Source organism: Caretta caretta, chromosome 12 (genome assembly GCF_965140235.1).
Source record: "Caretta caretta isolate rCarCar2 chromosome 12, rCarCar1.hap1, whole genome shotgun sequence".
Lineage (NCBI taxonomy): Eukaryota > Metazoa > Chordata > Testudines > Cheloniidae > Caretta > Caretta caretta.
This window is the reverse complement of record NC_134217.1, coordinates 24,038,807-24,058,194: the sequence shown is the minus strand read 5'-3', so window position 1 is coordinate 24,058,194 and position 19,388 is coordinate 24,038,807. Positions and strand designations below refer to the sequence as shown.

The 19,388-nt window shown below is 41.1% G+C and overlaps 1 protein-coding gene across 1 annotated transcript in view; it reads left to right on the top strand.

Annotated features, from left to right (window-relative positions):
• The window catches only part of SLC7A10 (solute carrier family 7 member 10), an 84,693-nt gene that overhangs the window by 53,556 nt on the left and 11,749 nt on the right, over positions 1–19,388 (top strand). The window contains exons 2-8 of the mRNA XM_048870776.2: positions 1,385–1,589; positions 11,803–11,954; positions 13,162–13,287; positions 14,711–14,864; positions 17,202–17,325; positions 17,421–17,524; positions 18,640–18,736. Of these exons, the coding sequence (XP_048726733.2) occupies positions 1,385–1,589; positions 11,803–11,954; positions 13,162–13,287; positions 14,711–14,864; positions 17,202–17,325; positions 17,421–17,524; positions 18,640–18,736 (962 nt within the window). The remainder of the gene's footprint in view (positions 1–1,384; positions 1,590–11,802; positions 11,955–13,161; positions 13,288–14,710; positions 14,865–17,201; positions 17,326–17,420; positions 17,525–18,639; positions 18,737–19,388) is intronic.

Here is a 19,388-nt window from a genome sequence, read left to right as displayed (position 1 = left end):
AGCCTTTTTAAGGATTTTGTTCAAGTACAAGCTATAACATGGGTTTAACTTCATTTGTTCCTTTGGCCAGAGCCCCAAATGACAGCCTCTGATTGGTCACCACATTGTAGCTAAACCATGTATTATTTAGACCAGGGGTGGGCAAACTTGCCACATCAGGGAATAGAAATTGTATGGCGGGCCATGAATGCTCACAAAATTGGGGTTGGGGTGTGGGCTCTTGTTGTGGGTGCGGGCTCTGGGGTGGGGCTGGAGATGAAGAGTTTGGGGTGTAGGAGGGTGCTCTGGGCTAGGATCAAGGGGTTTGGAGGGCAGAAGGGGGATCAGGGCTGGGGCAGAGGCTCGGGATGTGGGCAGAGGCTCAGGGTGCAGGCTCTGAGTGGCGCTTACCTCAAGCGGCTCCCGGAAGCAGTGGCATGTCCCTTCTCCAGCTCCTACGCAGAGGCGTGGCCAGGCAGCTCTGCACACTACCCCGTCCACAGGCACCACCCCTGCAGCTTCCATTCGAGTGCCAGAGGGGGCCATTAGAGCACCTAGGAGCCAAAGTGGGGCCATGTCCAGCTTCTGTGTGAGCCGTATGGTGCGGCCTGACCCAACGCCCCAGCCGGGACACTGGAGTGGAGCTAAGCCGCGTGCTGCAGCCCTCGACCCAGTGCCCCAGCCAGAGCAGGGCCAAGCCGCTGATGCAGCCCTCGACCCAGCGCCAGAGCAGGTCCGAGCCGCAGGTCCGAGCCACAGGTGCAGCCCCCAACCCAGCACCCCAGCCGGAGCGGGGCCGAGCCAGGTGGTGTGGCCCCTGACCCAGCACCCCAGCCAGAGCAGGGCTGAGCCAGGTGGTGTAGCCCCTGACCCAGTGCCCAAGCCAGACGGGGCCAAGCCAGGTGGTGCGCCCCCCCGACCCAATGCCCCAGCTGGAGTGGGGCTGATCTGGGTGGAGCTCGAGGGCCGGCTTAAAACGGCTCATGGGCAGGATGCTGCCCGCAGACCGTAGTTTGCCCACCCCTGATTTAGACTCTGATCCATATTGTAGATGGACCTTATATTACTTAGACTCCTCTTAGAAGGAGATGAAATACTCTTCTTTGTGAATAAAATCCTGAACCCTTTAATTATAATAGTTGGGGACAGTGCAGGTGAGGGGGAACAATTTTACAAACTGTTAAATTTGTATAATTGCAGTGCTTTAGTAAAAACACGTTCACCAGCTTCCCACAGACTACTTCAGCAGACCTAATGCTCTCCATTTTACTTGATTTTTGCTAAGTTGCAACATTTTCCTTAAGGTTTATGCAAACATAAATGCAATCAAACCTTGGAAGAGCAATGAGAGACCTTGCATCTATCTCCTTCCTCTAATACCCCACCGATCTTTTGTTTATTCCAGGTAACATTATTGGTTCTGGAATCTTTATTTCTCCAAAAGGAGTTCTGGAACACTCTGGGTCAGTGGGACTAGCTCTTGTTGTTTGGGTGATTGGAGGAGGGATTGCTGTCCTTGGATCTCTATGTTATGCTGAGCTAGGAGTTGCTATCCCGAAATCAGGAGGGGATTATTCCTATGTCACCGAGATTTTTGGTGGGTTAGCTGGGTAAGTATTGCATCCATTTAATCCTTCATCTTTTATTATGTTTATGAGGTATTATATATTAAATATGTAGTGGAAAAAGTCAATTTTCCCTTGTGCTGAAGTTGCAATTGAAGTGTCTGTTTGTCTATAAGAAACTTTTTTAAGTGATTCTGACCATTTTCAAAGAATACTATCCTGTACCTATGTCTACCTTTTGGTTATTTTAGTTCAGCTTGGTGAAAGAAACTCTCTGGCTAACCTCAGCCAACTGAATAAAACTGATGTTGTGAAAATACAGTGTTGAAAACTATACCATCTGGTATTTACTCACTCACTCTCTCTCTCTCTCATAGATATACATATAGATATAACCACTGAAGATAAGTCTGAATGAATACCCTGAATCTGAGCAGCCTCAGACATGGGGAAATTTGAACTGGAGCTAGACTTCATAGTCCAAGCCCATCCCTAATTAGCAGAGTAAGAGACAACATACTCCTACTTCTGTGATGTGATTTCACCTTCCCACAATAGGATATGGTAAAACACTTACAGGCCAAATTAAAATTTTTTCTAGAGAAGCACTTCAGGATTTTGGTCCTTAGCTTGCACCACTGTGGCTCATATTATAGACGTGTACAGATCACTTCACCATGATATTGTGAAAAATTTGTAGAAGGGAAAATATGAGAATTCACACCATGTGTGTCCCTAAACAACTGCGAGAGAAATATAGTGATAAAGGGAGGGAGGAGGAGTAAGAAACAATAAGTTTATACTGCATATTAAATGTAAGTTTAAAAAAAGCTGTTCTTGGTCTGTATTCACATCTCTATTTTAGATGCTTCTGGATTCCTTGGCGATTTTATAATCAAAATGGGTGTTTTATGTGTTACCGTTTTATATATGAAGAGTAAACACACTCTGTGCAAACTTAAATGACAAAATGAATGGGGGTGGGTATTGACTTTTTTTAGTATTAAACAAAAATATTCTCTCATTTTAGCTCACTGTTTTGCTCAGGACAGTGAGGCCTACGCCCATAATACAAGCAGGCACTGCAAAACATTCCCTGTGGACTATAGCTTTGCTCATGCTTGTCAGATTACAGTCTTGTTTTGCCACACTTCCACCAATTTGTTTCTGTGTACAAAAACAATGAGGAGTCCGGTGGCACTGTAAAGACAGATTTATTTGGGCATAAGATTTCGTGGGTAAAAAACCCACTTCTTGCCCAAATAAATCTGGTAGTCTTTAAGGTGCCACCGGACTCCTCATTGTTTTTGTGGATACAGACTAACACGGCTACCCCCTGATACTTTCTGTGTACAGACAGCTACTGCAAATGTAAAGGTAACTTTCAGATACTGACCACAGGGTTCAGGCCACTTAATAAATTTCTGTGAGAACCTAGGTTCCTGAGATGAACCATCACTTTATTAACATCCCTCAGTACGTATTAGCCACTTATGTGACACATTTTGCATATAGCACCAAAGAATTCAGGACTGAAGATATTAAACAACCAGGCTACCTAATCTCTTAAGAACTAAGTGGCTCATTGTGCCCTTGTGGGAATAATTCAAAATAAGGAACGGAGAATGTAAATTTTAACCAGCAGAGTTTACTTTGAATTCTTCCATTCAAGAATAGAAAGTAAGATGGCTCCATGTATGCGGCATTGTTTTTCCGTAGCGGGGGAAAGGTATTCTTCACTTGTGTTCGCTACCTCATGGCAAAATCCTAGTGAAGGCAAAGCAGTTTGTTGTTTTCACATGAAATACTAGGTCAAGCAATTTAAAGATTATGGTTTACCTTAAAGAAAACTACAAACTGTTTTGTCTTCAACTAGAATTTCACCTCGAGTTAGCCAGCTCAAGTTACTATCATATCTTTTTTCTAGCGAACACAGAGCCAAACCGGCTGAGCTCAGGGATTCTGTTACAGGAGCACAATGTCCACACAAAGACCACTTGCTTCCACATTGCCACCTGCTTCCCATGGATAGCAATGTTGCTGCCAGGGACATATTGCTGCCAGGACAAGTTGCCAGCAGTTTTTGTAATCATGGCTGCTCCTTGAAATGAGGGGGAAAGCGTAAGACATTACAGACAATGCCACTTGCTATGATATGAATGTTTCATATAAGGGAACCCAGAAAGTCAGTATTCACCACCACAATTTCACAATATCAATGAATTTTAGTAAGCGAAAAAAGAGAGTAAGAGAAAAACCCTAATCAAAAACTGGAGAATAAAACCTGTTTTAGTTCCTAATCAAAGTGGCAGCAGCTTTCTTCTTTAGGTCTGCACTAGCCTGGCAATATCAAGAGAAGTATAATCTTATCTACTGATGAAAAATAATGCTCCAATTCTCTATCTCCAAAATGACTTTATTTGTGCTCCTGAGAAAACCAAAGGATGTCATAAGAGTATGACATAGGGTTGAGGAGTCTTCAGGCACCTTTTCTAGCTAAGTGATAGTTGAGGAAGTGGGGAAGGAAAAGAACACACGAGGGGACTAACTAAATCTCACACCCCAGATGGTGTTTGGGATTTAGTGGAAGCCGGTGGAGGTGATGATGTCATGTGGGTCCTTTTCTTTGGCCAACTCTGGTCAGGATATCTCTCAGGATCAGACCCAGTAGTGTCACTGTGGATCCCAGGAGCTGCCGGGGTGGCAGCCATAATGGTGAAGCCCTTTGTGGTCTCCCATCTTTCAGGCATCCAGCATTGTGGTTGCTAATTTCCCACAAAAGACTCTTTTTGAGGACCCCAGAAGGGAGCGGTGGGTGGAATAGTCCATCCCCTGATTATTTTGTCCACCAATTAGGCCTAATTTCCTACACACCAATTTTAGTCCATTGATTTCTAGTCCCACTTTTCTTTCTTTTACTAGGCATGATTTTAACAATCATTTATTTCACTAGGACTTTTTGTGAAGACTAATTTGGTCTTTGTCTCCCTTTTACACCTTTCCCATCAACATTTGTTGTGATAAGTTATTTAACACTTTATAAACTTGTATCCACTTTCCCAATGTTAGGCTCACTAGGCCTCAATTATCGCTACAGAGATCTGCTCACTGAGATAGTGGTTAATCTGAGGGGGCAGCCTGGTCAGTAGAAAAGTGGGGTGCCACCAGGGAATCCTGGTCAGGCCAGTGGTGGAGGGCAGTGGGAGCTACTTAAAAGCCAGAGAGGAATAGACAAGCAGAAGGAAGCTGGCATGGGAAGGGCCAAATAGGAGTAAGCAACATTGAAGGTGGATAGGGATGGAGAAACAGTGGTAGGATAGTGCTGGGAATATGGTGGGTGATACTGGGGGGCAGAAAGGGAGAGAGAGTGGTTTTGTGAAGGGAATGAGCATCTGCATGGGACAAGGGAAAAAGCAGCTGCAGGAAAGGATATAGACAAGAAAATGGGAGCAGCCTCCTATGTGCTGCCCTTTATGGTATGACCCTGTGCCTGCACAACCTGGGAGTACGGTAGGAAGATGAGAAAGGTGTGCAGGACTGTGCATCCAGGGTGTGATTCTTTGCTACAGCAAATTATCAAGGACAAACTAACCAAAATGATGAATTTCTAAAGCCAAGCTGATTGAGATCCAGCTCTTTGGAGAACTTTACAAATATGTTTTTGGGAATTATGTCCTAAGGGAGTGGAGCACTCAATTCCCATTAATTTTAATGAGAACTGGGCTTCCAAATCCCTTAGGCATCTTTAAAAATCTTGCCTATAACCCTGCTGTCCTTTTCCTTAGTAATCACACAAAACCCACAGTGTAGCAGTGTCCCTTTGCACATGCAGTTTGGATTAGCTTTTCCCTTTGTCATATTTTTGCATGATGTACATTTCCAAGGAGGAGTTACGCTCGCTCTCTCTCTCTCTCTCTCTCATTTTTTAAGTAAAAAGAAAAAAAGAGTTGGATGGTATAGCACTAGCTTGAATCTTATGCCAATGAGCCTAATTTTTCCTTTTTTCCTATTATTTTTATAATATAATTTTTAAATAGCATTTGAATATGATCACACTAACTGCAGTATTTTTGTCACATCCTGTATTGCCAATAACTGGGTGCAGTGCATTTGCATACATACGGATTTTCATGTGTATACAGGTCATAAAAAGAACATTACCCAAAATAGTAAATAATAGGCTTCATATGTATGTCTGTGGCATTTAACCAACAAGTTCAGGTTCATAAAACTTACTAATGCATTTCTGATAAATATAATCTTTCTTCTCCATGCTCAGTAAGAACAATGTAACTAAAGGTAAGCTTTTTTTTATCAGATCATTATTGACCATATCAAGTACTTAATATAAATCAATAAATATTACGTCCAGTATAGAGACCTAAGCCAAGGCTTTAATAAATGTTACCTCCAACTTTAAACAAAACATGCCTTAAATGAACTTATAAGAAGTTAAATGTTTTCATTTATTACAAAGCCTCAAGATTCTGAAAGCAAAAATTCAACCTGCATTTGAGACAATGCTAGGAATAATTAGAATGGTTGATAATTTTACAGAGATTTTTTTGTCCTTATGGGACTATCTTTGTTATAGTTTCCAGAGCAAGATGTTTTCCTCATGTTTTAAAGATGCACCAGTTTCATAGTATCATATCATTCATATCTATATATCTATAGATGTGGAGAGAGAGAGAGATTTATTTACTAGTTTCCATGGGTTTCAAATCTTAAAGAGAAATGTACTTTGATTCCATCATTCTATTTATGTCTAATGCATATTTTTAAATATCAGTAGGTAAAATAGATATTTGTATGAACTGTTTTCATTTTTATCGATTTGACTTGTTAATTCAGCTTGGGATGCTTTTTTGACCTGGAGTACATCTGTATATTCAATAACTGTTTTATTTAACCCAGTAGGCTCTCATTACCCAAATGCAAAGAGAGAGAATGTTTGATCTCAATACTTTTTTAATTTGTTTCCAAAATGTAGATGAGGAGAATTACTCTCCAGGGATGCTTGCATAATACACAGCGTTGGCCTAGAATGAACAATATGTTTACTTAGGTTACAAATCCGTCCAAAAATAATAAATCAGTAAAAGCCTTAGTAGTTTTACATTTACACCAGAGTGTCTCTCAAACAGGAAAGGGCCTGATCCAGTGCCCATTACAGTCAATTGGAGTCTTACCACCAACTCCAACAGGCTTTGTAGCTAAGGGCTCTATCCTGAAGAAAGTGGTCCTGGCCTTCGGGCCTGTGTAAAGCTCCTAGAGGCTACAGACAGCTACCTATTAAGATCATGTTGAGGAAGCCTCAAAAGAGCCTCCAGGGTCATGTTAGCAAACTGAAAAATTGCTTGGGATGTGGATAGACCATGCAAATGAACTTCTTGACTCCAGCTCTGCTGTTACCGAACTCCTCTCCAGGTCTGACCTCCTTCCTGTTTCAAACAATGGCTCCAGTGTTTTGTTTTTTCAAGGACACTGGGTCCTACAAGCCAGTTAGGGGCCAATCCTGAGTAGTGCCAAGTGCCCTTAAGCCCCACTGATTGCCATACCAGTTGAGAGCTCACAGCCCTTCAAGCAGATACTCAGCACCCTGCAGGGTTAGGTCCTTGGTAAGGTGAAAAAAACCCTTGTCTTGTCCATCACCACATGCAGTAAGAGTGTCTGAACACTCCTCAAACACAAGATCATTCATCTCACTCAAGGAAAGAGAGGCATGGCATGCAGGAAGAGTCCACGAGGAAATGAGACGTTCTTCTGCAGTTTTGTCTCCTTCCTCCAGGACTCTCTAGAGAGTAACCAAGCAAGAACTATCGTGGATGCTGAGGAATTAAGAGCAATAAATATAATACTCAACACTTTCCACTTCCAAAGCATTTCACAAACATTAACAAGTTGTTTCTCAGAATACCAAGGGGAGGCCTGTATTATCCTACAGACAGGGGAAATGAGGCTCGCCAAGGCTGCAATTTGTTCTAGGCCTCACACTCAGGAACAGAGATGGGATTAGGATTTGAGAATTGCTGATGCCCAGACCCATGCTCTGTTCACCAGCCCATGATGCCTACATAAAGGAAGCGTTCTGACTGGCACTTTTACAGTAGAAAACTAGAAACATCCAGGAGCTAGTCGGGCACCTCAGCTCCTGCTAGCCACTCACATCACTGACATTTCCGACTGAAAGTTCGTACATTCAGATCTTCTCACAGTAAACAAAAGGCAGTGTGTCACAGGGCTACGGCTCCGTTTAATCTGATCCCTCTAAATCACTGACAAGAACAACTACATTTTCCCTAGGCCCAGATCCTCAAAGGTACTTAAGCACATTACACCTATTGATTTCAGTGGGAGTTAGGCACCTAAATATCTTTGAAGATTTGGGCCCTAGCATAGACGCCGACCCTGGAACCCATGGAAAAAAATAGGGGGTGCTCAGCATACACCAGCCACAGCTGTTGGGTGGGCCCCAGGGCTAGCCGCCGATCAGCTGTTCCATGGGGCTCCGGGGCTGGCTGCCAATCAGCTCTTAGGCAGCTGGTGGGAGGGGTCCAGGGGAGGATGGAGAGGAGCAGCAACAGGATGGTGGGGGGGCTTTGGGGAGGGGCTGAGAGAACTGAGTGACAGGTGCGGGGGCTCGGGGGAGGGAGCAGAGCGGGGACAGGAAGAGGTGGAGGAAGAGGTGGAGCGAGGGCGAGGCCTTGAGGGAAGGGATGAAGTAGGGCTGAGGCCTTGGGGCAGAGCCAGGGTGGCGCACCCACTGAGAAAAACAAAAAAGTCAGCGCCTAAGTCCCCTAGTTCTTATTTTAAAGTGTCTAAACCTCTTTTTCTAAAATGTCTGACTCCTTCTCAGCTTTGTTAAGACAAGAATGGTTTTAACATCTCAGATTCCACCGGAGTAGTGAATTACAGCGATAATCCCAATAAGGCTTCAGCTTCTGCTGCCCTGACATTCTCAGACACACAGATCAAGTTTCAGGAGCATGACTTTCCATCCAAACACCTGGGGCAGTTACCTGAGTACATGGCATAACTGCCCTTTCTTTTTTCAAAGCTGAACTTTTTGTATTATCAGCTTTGGTTAAAGTCCCCTTTGGTTAAAGTATGCGATCTTCATGACTGGAACTGCTAAGAAAATAAATCACCGCGGCTTTAACCATTTGCCTTGCTGTTTAGTTTGGCAGTTATGTATTCCACTGACAATACAGAAACTTAAACACAATTGTGTCTAAAAAAAAGTCCTGTCTCACTTCAACCCACGTCAACCGTGGGCCACGTCTCCACTCTGGGTGCCGCAAGTGGCACAGCTACAACTGCAGCTATGCCACTGCAGTGCCATCGCGTAGCTGCTTCCTACAGCAGCTGCAGGGGCTCTCCCATTGCTGTAGCTGATCCACCTCCCCAAGTGGAGGCAGCTGTCTACTGAAGAATTTTTCCATCAACCTAGCCATGTCTATAGTGGGGAGGTTAGATCGGCTTAATAAAGACATTCAGGAGGGTGAATGTTTCACGCTCCGAGCACGGTAGCTATGTAGACCTAACTTTTAAATATAGGCCAGGCCTTAGTTTACTCAAAACAGTTCTTTTTCTGTTCTGTAAATCATACTCTCCCACCCATGTCGTAGTTTAGACACAAACGTTACCTTGGCGACTCATCATGTTGGATAACCATCTGTGCATTAATTCCCCCAAGCTTAATAGGAGCAAATTGAACCCCTTTTAACAAATACCAGTTTGGGCTCAAGTGTTAATATCTTTTACTCAAGACCAGGATTTAATTAAAACACCTGAGAATAATAGCAAAATTAAGATTAAAATATGCCTAAATGTTAATTGTATCATCCTTTCATCATCATTTGATCTCTGTTTTGAGCTCCCTTTTGACAGTTTGGCTTCATAATCCTCTGGCAACAATCTGCATTTAACTTAATTGGTTTTATCAAATCTACATATACTTCATTCCACGTGAAACAAATTGACTATGAGATCTCTCTACTGAATTATTCGCATTCCCAGTAAATTTCATAGTACCAAATATCAATTTTAATGTGCTTAATATTGCACTGTACAAGTGACTGCCGATGTTGAATGAGATATTGCTTTTAGGACCTGATTTTCAAATTCTTGCTTCCAATGGGCATATGCATTTTCACCTGTATACACCACTATGTGGACTTTGCTGCATTCATCACTGTACATGAAGATGATACAACATTAATGGGAAAAACTCATGAGTTTTATTCACAAACACTCCAGTCCTTGCACACACACGTGTCAGTGCTACAGTGCACTCACACCAGTCCACACCCATCAAAATTGCATACACTCAAGCAGAGGCTGGTTTGAGGGGAAAGGAGCACTTTCATTTAACCAGGAAAGCAATCAGGTGAGTCAGCATTGTCAGAGATCAGCATTGTCAACAACTGATTATTTCAATCTTTAAGTTTTATTAATCTTTGATTATTTAACCCTCAGGCTCTAACATTATAATCCAAATAAATTCCTTTAGAGAGAATCCAAAAATACTTCAAAATGTGTTATAACTAAGTAACATTCACATCCCAAAAACAACTACGAACAGCACAGATAAACACCTGGTGTTATGCTTTTTCACACAGCCACAGGATAACAATTATTATGTAAAATTCAGTGTCTGTACAGTACCTCACACAATGGTATCCTGGTCCATGACTGGCGCTCCTAGGCGCTACAGTAATACAAATAATAATAAACAGTGTGAAAGAACTTGGCTGAGCTAGCCTCTTTAAAGCAATGAAAACTGAAGGAAAACTACTCAAAAAAGGTAAAGAAAGAGAGAAATGGTGTGGGGGTTTTAAAGTACATTTTGTCATTTTGAAATGTAACCAATTCTTTCCATGTGCCAGTTGATTGGCAAAGTTAATGATACAGTGGTTTATAAGAAAAAGAAAGTGCAAGAACATGCCATAATCCTCTGGATCAAAAAGGGGAAAACTAACATAACAGGAACAAAGAGCACTTACCAGCGACAAGAAAGGAGGGTGCAGCAAAGAACAATGAGTTTTAAAATGACTCCTTCAGGGCTGGAGCTGCTTGGCTCTGCCAAATTTAAAGGGCCAGCTACAGAAAGGCATGCTGGGAAAGAAGAGCTTATAAGAGAACAACCCTGGACTAGGTGCTGTGTTGTGCATGCCACTACTATATATATATATATATATATAAAAATCAGTAGCATCTCATCTTCTTGTATTGATTACATCTTACCACATAGTTCCCATCCAGTGCCTAAGAGAATTTTTTTATTTTAAGTTAAGATGAATGCTTCCCTCTTAAAGTAAAAACCGCTGAACATGTTGAAAGTTTGTGAGGCTCCATCTGACCAAAGGAGATGCCTCTGAAGTGTTCAGAAGTGAGGCCTGAGGGTTCTGTTCCTGCAAGAAGGAAGCTCACTGGGCACCAAAGTGTCTTAGTCAGAGACAAGCAACCCATAAATAATACTTTTTCTTTATATACCCCTTTCATCCAGTGATCTCATTTTATAAACATCAGCTAGGTTTCCTACATCTTTGTGAGGCAGGTATTTTTAACCCCTTCCACAGAGTGTGCAACTGAGGAATGTAAAGGCCTACATTTTCAAAAGATTCACTCATTTTGGGCAACCCGTTTCAGATACCATTGAAGTCAGTAGAAGTTGCGGGTGCTCAGTTGCTCTTATTCAGGTCCTATGTGTCTCAGGTTGGGCTAACAAAAACAGAAGCACCTATAAATAAAGGGCAGGCAGAAACTTGACACAAGTCACAGCGTCCGTGGCCCAGTCAGGAATATAGCTCAGAACTTCTGCTCTAGCCATTAGACAATGCTCAAGACAACTTTAAGATTAAAGAACAAAGAGTGTGTTGTGGTAACACCTAGTGCTAGAACACAGCTTTTTCCTTTCCAGGGGCACCATTTAATCCATTGGTGATACTCTCACTGTGACATGCAAAGCTAACTCAGTATGCTGACAGTATGTCTCTATTCCTTGTTGTGTGCATGTTTAAACTGTGCGCTGTATCACATCAAATTTAAATGAAAAAACATATTGAGCTGGGAAAATAGGAGTAGAGAAAGGTTGAGGGAAATCAGAGAAGTGATTATTTTGGTGGGGTTTAGAAAAATAGCTACCTAATTCTGAGCCTCCTATAAAGATAGTCATCAGATTATGAAACTGTTGTACAGTCAAATGATTCTTACTGGCATAACAGCAGCACCAATGGTTTTCTTGTGAATACAGGTTTTTGCTGCTATGGAGTGCAGTGCTTATCATGTACCCTACCAGCCTGGCTGTTATCGCATTGACATTTTCAAACTATGTTCTACAACCGGTGTTCCCTAATTGCATCCCACCCTATAATGCCTCCAGGGTCCTCTCCACGGTGTGTTTATGTGAGTATTTCCTAATGTTCTTTATGCTCCTATGAAGTTTAGGTCATCTTTACGTCAAAGAGGTTTAATATTCTCTAAGGGGCAAATCCATCCCCCACCCCACCCTAATGGTCACTGAAGTCCCCTTTGCAGCAACCAAGGCAATTCCACTATGGTGGTCGGAGGCTGGATGTGAGGAGGGGAGGTGCTATATATCATGCTGGCTCAGCTGAGTCTTATTTTCAGTTTCATTGTGTACTATAGGGTGATATATTCCACAAAGAAATGGACCAAAGAGGAGATGTGCCCATCTGGATTAGGTATAAACTGAGGTCTGAGGTTCAGGTTGAAAGATGAATAAGGGGTAGGGCTCAGTATGTGTAGCTAAGAACCTTTCACTGTATTTAAACCACTGTTGCTAACTCAACAAATGGATTAGCAATTCACAAGTCCTTCATATGTGTGTGTAAAAAAACAAATGCCACCAGTTCTTAATTAATTACTAAGGACCCAGAGGGGAGAAAATCAGAATGAAAAGGGATGGAGAGACTCACCACTTCCGCTCAGGCCTGGTCTACGTTACAGAATTAGGTCAATACAAAGCAGCTTACATCGACCTAACTATGTACGTGTCTACACTAAAGGTTCACTCCTACTGCCATAACTTGCCCACTACACTGACTTAATAAAGCCACCTCCACAAGAAGCGTAGAGTCAATGTCAATGCAGTTAGGTCAACGCAGTGTCAGTGTAGATACTACATTACTAACATCGACTGTTGCTGGCTTTCAGAAGCCATCCCACAATGCCCCACACTGACAGTTTAATTGGTGCTCCTGTTGAGGATGCACACTGCTGACACAGGAAGCGAAGTGTAGACACACACAAGTAATGTAATTACTGCAGCAGCTGTATGCCGACGTAAGTTAGGTTGACTTAATTTTGTAGTGTACACATGCCCTCAGTTCACAGAAGTCCCTCCCCACAATTAGGACTTCCTAAGTATTGATGGGGGCATCAGGGATAGAGCTCTGGCAAATGTCCTTCTGAAACAGGCAGTTTTCTAGGGTGGAGTTAATCCTGCTCATCAGACCAATCCAAACCCAAGCTAGATTTCCATCTGGTCTGCTGATAGGAAACTAGCAGTCTATGTTTCTCAGCATTTGTTAATGAATATTCTGAAATATACAAAATTTTGTTCCACTGAATTCGGTTTTCTGCTCTCTAGTACTCCTGACTTGGGTGAACAGCTCCAGCGTTCGATGGGCAACTCGCATCCAGGATATATTTACAGCAGGAAAACTGTTAGCCTTGGCCCTTATCATTACTATGGGCTTCATACAGATCTTTAAAGGTACTCACTGAGAAAGCCTAACCATCAGTACTGTACTATTGGTAAAATTAAATTCTCTTTAGAAAGCCTGTTGTACCCATCCCCTTGTTTTCTAGTTCTTAGCAGGCAGGGGAAGAATTCTGAGGGCTTATTTTATTTCCCCTGCTGACAGAGTTCTCTGCTACAATTAGCAAGCATTTGGATTTGAAAGAAACTGGAGAAGGAGGTAGCCGGTGAAGTTACTTGATCTGTGGGAGGCCAAGTTTCAAGCAGGGCCTAGCAAAGACACCACTGTGTAAGGTGCACATAAATGTGTGACTAAACTGAAAATAATTAATATTAATTGCTGTTAATTGAAGCTACAGGATTCCTTCCAAGTACAGGTGCAATCACAAATGAAGTATTCTTCAGAACATAGCATGATAAGTAATTATCAAACAGGCAACATACTACAGAAATAAGATGTAGCATCCTTGCACAAGTTTCTCTCTCAAAGAAAACTGTTGTTTTCAATAAAGTAAAGCGTGGAACTGAAATATTGAGAAATATCTCACTGGGTAGATTTATAATGTAATTTTATCAATGACATGTTCCTCAAATTTTAATTGCTTTTGATGAACTCTGTATAAAATAATCCTAAGAAATATAGGCCCTAAATCAACAAGCAATGTAAGCAGTTGCCTAACTTTAAGTATATGAGTAGTTCCAGTTCCCCTGGAAGCAATGGGACTACTCACGTACTTAAAATTAGACAAGTGCTTGTGTATCTTACTGATTCAGCCCCTTAATGAAAAGCACAGGACCCAAGGGATGATGATGTTTTCAGCATGTGTGAAATGGGTCATGTAGAGAGGACAGAAATACAGTATTTACAACAGGAAGAGGCAAGGGCACCACTTTCCAGGTTAAAAATAAAAAAGCCCCACAGCCTGAAAAATTCCACCTGCCCTGCAGGGTTTTTTTTTTCAAAGTAGAGTGAATGTTATCGAAGAACCCTGGATTCCTGTAGAGGAGACACTCACTCCATTCAGATGAGATGAGAGTGTAGGGCATCAGAGACCAATGCTGAGCTGGTATAAATTGTCATAGTTCCCTTGAAGTCAATGGGGATCACACAGGTTTTGTGGCAGCTCTGTCTATACAGCTATGACAATTTACACCATCAAGGCTGTTCCCCAGGACAGTTTTGTATGAGAATCTAAAAGAAGCACTGGTAGTTTAATGTTAATGTTTCCCAGTTCTCAGGGTGCAAACCAGTGTAGCACAGTCTAAGGTTAGTAAACGTAATATAAAATTGAATGAACACAATTCTAGGAAGTTTACAATTCTCTGAAAATAATACTTTTCTTATGTCCTGGTTCCCCGGGTAGGTGGCACTTCCACCAGTCACCATCAAAATAGTTTACACTTCTGACTTAACTTCTTGCTTTTGTTCTGTCTATAGGAAACTATGAAGAACTGACACCAAGCAATGCATTTGATTTTTGGATGTCTCCATCTGTGGGACAGTTAGCATTAGCTTTTCTTCAAGGGTCATTTGCATTCAGTGGGTGGAACTTCTTGAATTATGTCACAGAAGAATTAGTTGATCCCCGCAGGCAAGTATTTATTTCCATATGACCCAGATACTTTTGAGGTAAAGACAGTGGGATCAGTCTGTTGGTACTATGCACAGTGTGTTCTGCAGGAGGACTGACATCACTAAATGTCTATACGTATCCGAAGTAAAGGTAATTACCTTCCTTTTTAGATCCCAAATGAGGCAAGTTAAATGAAGGTGCTGAAATTAAGAATGTATTTGGCCCATCAAGTTAGACATAGCTTTCACCGAACAAAGATATCATATAGGTGTAACACTGACATTATGGCATTATTGAACTGTCTATTGCTTACATATTAATCTATATTAATGGGACTAAACATAAATATAACTACCTATTGCTTATATGTTAATGGCACTAAACATAACTAGCTATTGTTTATGTATTAATCTATATCATTGATGGGATGCCTCACAAAATTACATTATATTTTATGTGTGTGTGTGTATTTTATATCTATATAATACCAAAACATATTGTCTGTGGTCTTGGTTCTTCAGACAACATTTCCCCCCAAAGGGAACACATAAAGAAGAGATTAAAATGTCTTTTTACAGAAGAGGCAGAATTCTCCCTCCCCCACCCCACTCCATTTATGAAACACTTCTGAAACCTGCTTTCTTCAGTGATATGTGCAGTGTGGATACTGGCTGCTGGCTATAGAAAGAAAGTTCTCTCAGGGTGATTGGCATCAGGTTTGGTGCTGATAGTGCAGGCTTTGAAATGAGTTATCCTCCATCATGTTTGAAAAGCCAGGGGGAGAGTGATTTCCACCAAGAAGCAGCAAAAGCGCAAAGGTTTCAGAATTTCTGAGATGAAAAAATAGAATAATAAATTCATACGACAGTTTTTGGGTCTTCAATTGCTTCTAGATGTTCAGCACACGTACCCCAACATCCCCAGTTAAGCAAAGTATAATTTCACGTATTACACATTCTAGATGGAAACAAATTACAGCCTCAATCCTGCAAAAACTTATTTGCATACTTTAACTTTACCTATGTAAGTAGTGAGATGTTCATGTACATAAAGTTATGCATATTTATAAATCAATTTATAAATCTTTAAAGAATTTAAGGGGAAAGGAGGCAGGTATGGTGCTCTCTCAAGCAACTGTAAACATTTTCACAAACATCCAGAATTTCCTAGTGTGGTCTCAACTGAGCAAAAAAGAAACAAGGGAAAGAATTAATGTAGTGTTTGCCAGCAGGAATTGGATACTACTGTCATATGCACAAGTTTAAGAAGAAAAATAATTCAGTTTGTGTTTTGTAGCATCTATAGCTACAGGGAAAAAAAACAGTTTGGCACATTATTGATAACCCATCAGGTTAAACTGAGTGTTAGAGATGCCAATTCCAGCTCTCTGAAAGTTTTACAATGGAATTTTATCAATTTTACAGTTTTTGAGGGAGAAATACAAAATAAAAAGCTATTTTCATTAGGGAAAAGAAATAAAACCCAACTTCATGTCTATACCAAAACCTTGCAAAACTACACTGGTGAAAACTGTTTATTAATCTTTTTTGCTCATCTGACAAAGTCAAAAATCAGAGCTATAGTGAACACATTAGCCTGAGTGGAGTGTACACACTAAACAGCTCTCACAGTCTGTAGAATGCTTTTGTCACTTGGCTAAGTTTCTCAATGAATAAATGAGAGAAAAAGGCAAGTCCGTTATTTTCCATGGCATCATTTTTATCAAACAGAGCCTCATGTAAACTAAATTAAACTTACAGAAACATTATTAGTCTTAAAAAGAAAAGGAGTACTTGTGGCACCTTAGAGACTAACCAATTTATTTGAGCATAAGCTTTCGTGAGCTGTAGCTTATGCTCAAATAAATTGGTTAGTCTCTAAGGTGCCACAAGTACTCCTTTTATTTTTGCAAATACAGACTAACACAGCTGTTACTCTGAAACCTGTCATTATTAGTCTTGTTAGTTATTACCGTATAGCTTACACAACATAGAAAACGTATAGGAATTCTTTATGAAGAAAAAGCTTTCTGGTATCTCCATCGCAGCCATGTTGTAAATTCTGTTTGATGGTCTTCAGCTCTGTGGTGATATCCTGAAGCCCTGTAATGGTTTTAGTATTCTCAGAACTGCAATATGTCAAGCTACTGAGAGAAGTACAGATATGGGGTGGCGGGAGGAAGGAGGGGTTTTTTTGTTCTATATTTTGTTCTATGTAGCAATAGGGCAGTAAAGCACAAAACTGGATAAAAACTTCTCCAAAGTTGCCATGAGGGGGAGGGACAACGGGTGGGGTGGTATGGTCCAGTTATATGTGAATGTAATTTCTTATCAAACCTCCTAATTCTTCAATTAGGAACCTACCTCGTGCCATATTCATATCCATCCCATTGGTGACATTTGTGTATACATTCACCAATATTGCATATTTCACTGCCATGTCACCTCAAGAGCTCTTGTCCTCCAATGCTGTGGCAGTAGTAAGTAAACCATTCCATGGATGTCTAAAATACACTTTAATTTCAGTTCTGTGCTGTGCAGTATATTTCAGTTTCTCTGCCTTCTGTTGCTTTAGACATTTGGTGAAAAGTTACTGGGCTATTTTTCCTGGGTTATGCCAGTCTCAGTGGCCTTATCTACATTTGGAGGAATAAATGGATACCTTTTTACCTCATCAAGGTTAGTTGGAGTGCAATTTTATGAACATTATCTAATTTTCTACAACGCTTGCTAGACATTTTGTGTGTTATAGACCTTGATCTCAAGTGTTGGGCACATTAGAAACATTAAATTATGAATTGTGCCATTTCAGTCAGCAGATATCATACTGAATAGCAGGATCTCCTGAAAAAGAGCACTTATGATCTACTGGAAATGTCTGATGGAATGATTTGTACTAAGAATAAAACATTGGCTACATACTTAGACAATGTAATTTTACAATACAATTGCAGTAGCTACAAGCTAAGCTATGCTTAGCTCAAAAAGTAGATTGAAGAAATGAGAGTTGTAGGGCCAAATTCGATTCTCAGTGACATGGACATAAATCCAAAGTAAACCCATTCATTTGATGGGTAGTTTGCACTAGTGGAACTGGAACCAGAATCTTGCCCATAGTCTATTTAAATTTTAAATTTAATAGAAATATGAGTTCCGTAAGAAAATAAAATACAAACATCTGTCAGGAAAGAGGTAACAATACAGCTCCTTAGTGCTTTAGCCAAGTCACGTACCTTAGTGCTCTCAAAATGTGGTGAGACCTGACAAACCTGAGGACATTTAAAAACATAACAATTCAGGTATTTAAAAAAATAAAACCTTGAGAGATACTGGGCCTGATCCAAAGCCCATTAGTCACTGGACAGACTGTTGATTTAGGCTCTATCGTAGATATTTATATGGTTCCCATCACCATAGTATCTGGGAGCCCACAGTTTTAATGTATTTATCCTCAAAATATCCCTGTGAAGGAGGGCAGTTCTATAAGCCCTATATTTACAGCTGGGTTGCTGAGCCAGATTGAGACTAAGGCCCAAAGGTACTTAGCTCCTAACTTCCAAATACCTTTGAGGATCTGAGCCTAACTGACTTGCCCAAGGCACACAGGAAGTCTGTAGTGGAACAGGAAATTGAACCACCGTCTCCAAAGTATCAGACTAGCTCCCTAACCACTAGAACATCCTTCCACTCCAAGACTCCCCCAGGTTTTGAATCAGGCCAATTGAGGCTGATGAAACAGTGCAGCTAAATGTTGGAGTAACTTGTATACTGAATGTTCCTATTCTGCTTCCCAGGTTATGTTTTTCTGGAGCTCGTGAAGGTCACTTGCCCAGCTTGCTTGCTATGATTCACGTTAAACACTGCACCCCAATCCCTGCCCTTCTAGTGTGTGTAAGTTTTATTTTTTCTGTCACGTCTCATCTGCTTAAATGGGAGTGCAATTTAGAAAAATCTTTGTTTGCAAACTGAAATGCTTCATTTAAGAAATTGTGAGCTCTTTTACTGATTCTGTCCGCTCACTGCAAACATTTAATGTGGAGAAAATCTCCCTGCAGTCAATGCTAATTCCACTCCACAGGGCTAGTTCAGAGCTTGCTGCCAAGCTAATAGCCATAGTGGGCCCCAGGTACAGGGCTAAATGCTACTCGTTGTTCTGTAAAAACTAGATGCTTTGTGCAGTGATACATTGATGCTCTGCATTGAGCTTCTGGAGAATCAGGATGTGTCCCCTTTACTTTGGCCCTGTAAAGAAAGTGAGTAGAGAAGATCAGCGTAACAGATTCAAAAGAAGCATATACCAGCTGAACACGTTGGGTAAAACAAGGGGGACACCCAATTACATTAAAAGGTGACACATTTTAAAATGTAGAAAGGAAAGATTTTGATTTGTTTCTTGGTTTGTTTTTTTACACAATGTAAACTTACCTTATAGCAGTGAGTTCCACAAGTTATTACTCAGATTGAGTTGTTAGCCAGGTGGTGGGGTTGAGCCAGCATTTGGTCTTAAAAATGTGCATAGTCATCATGTAGGAAAAAGAGGGAG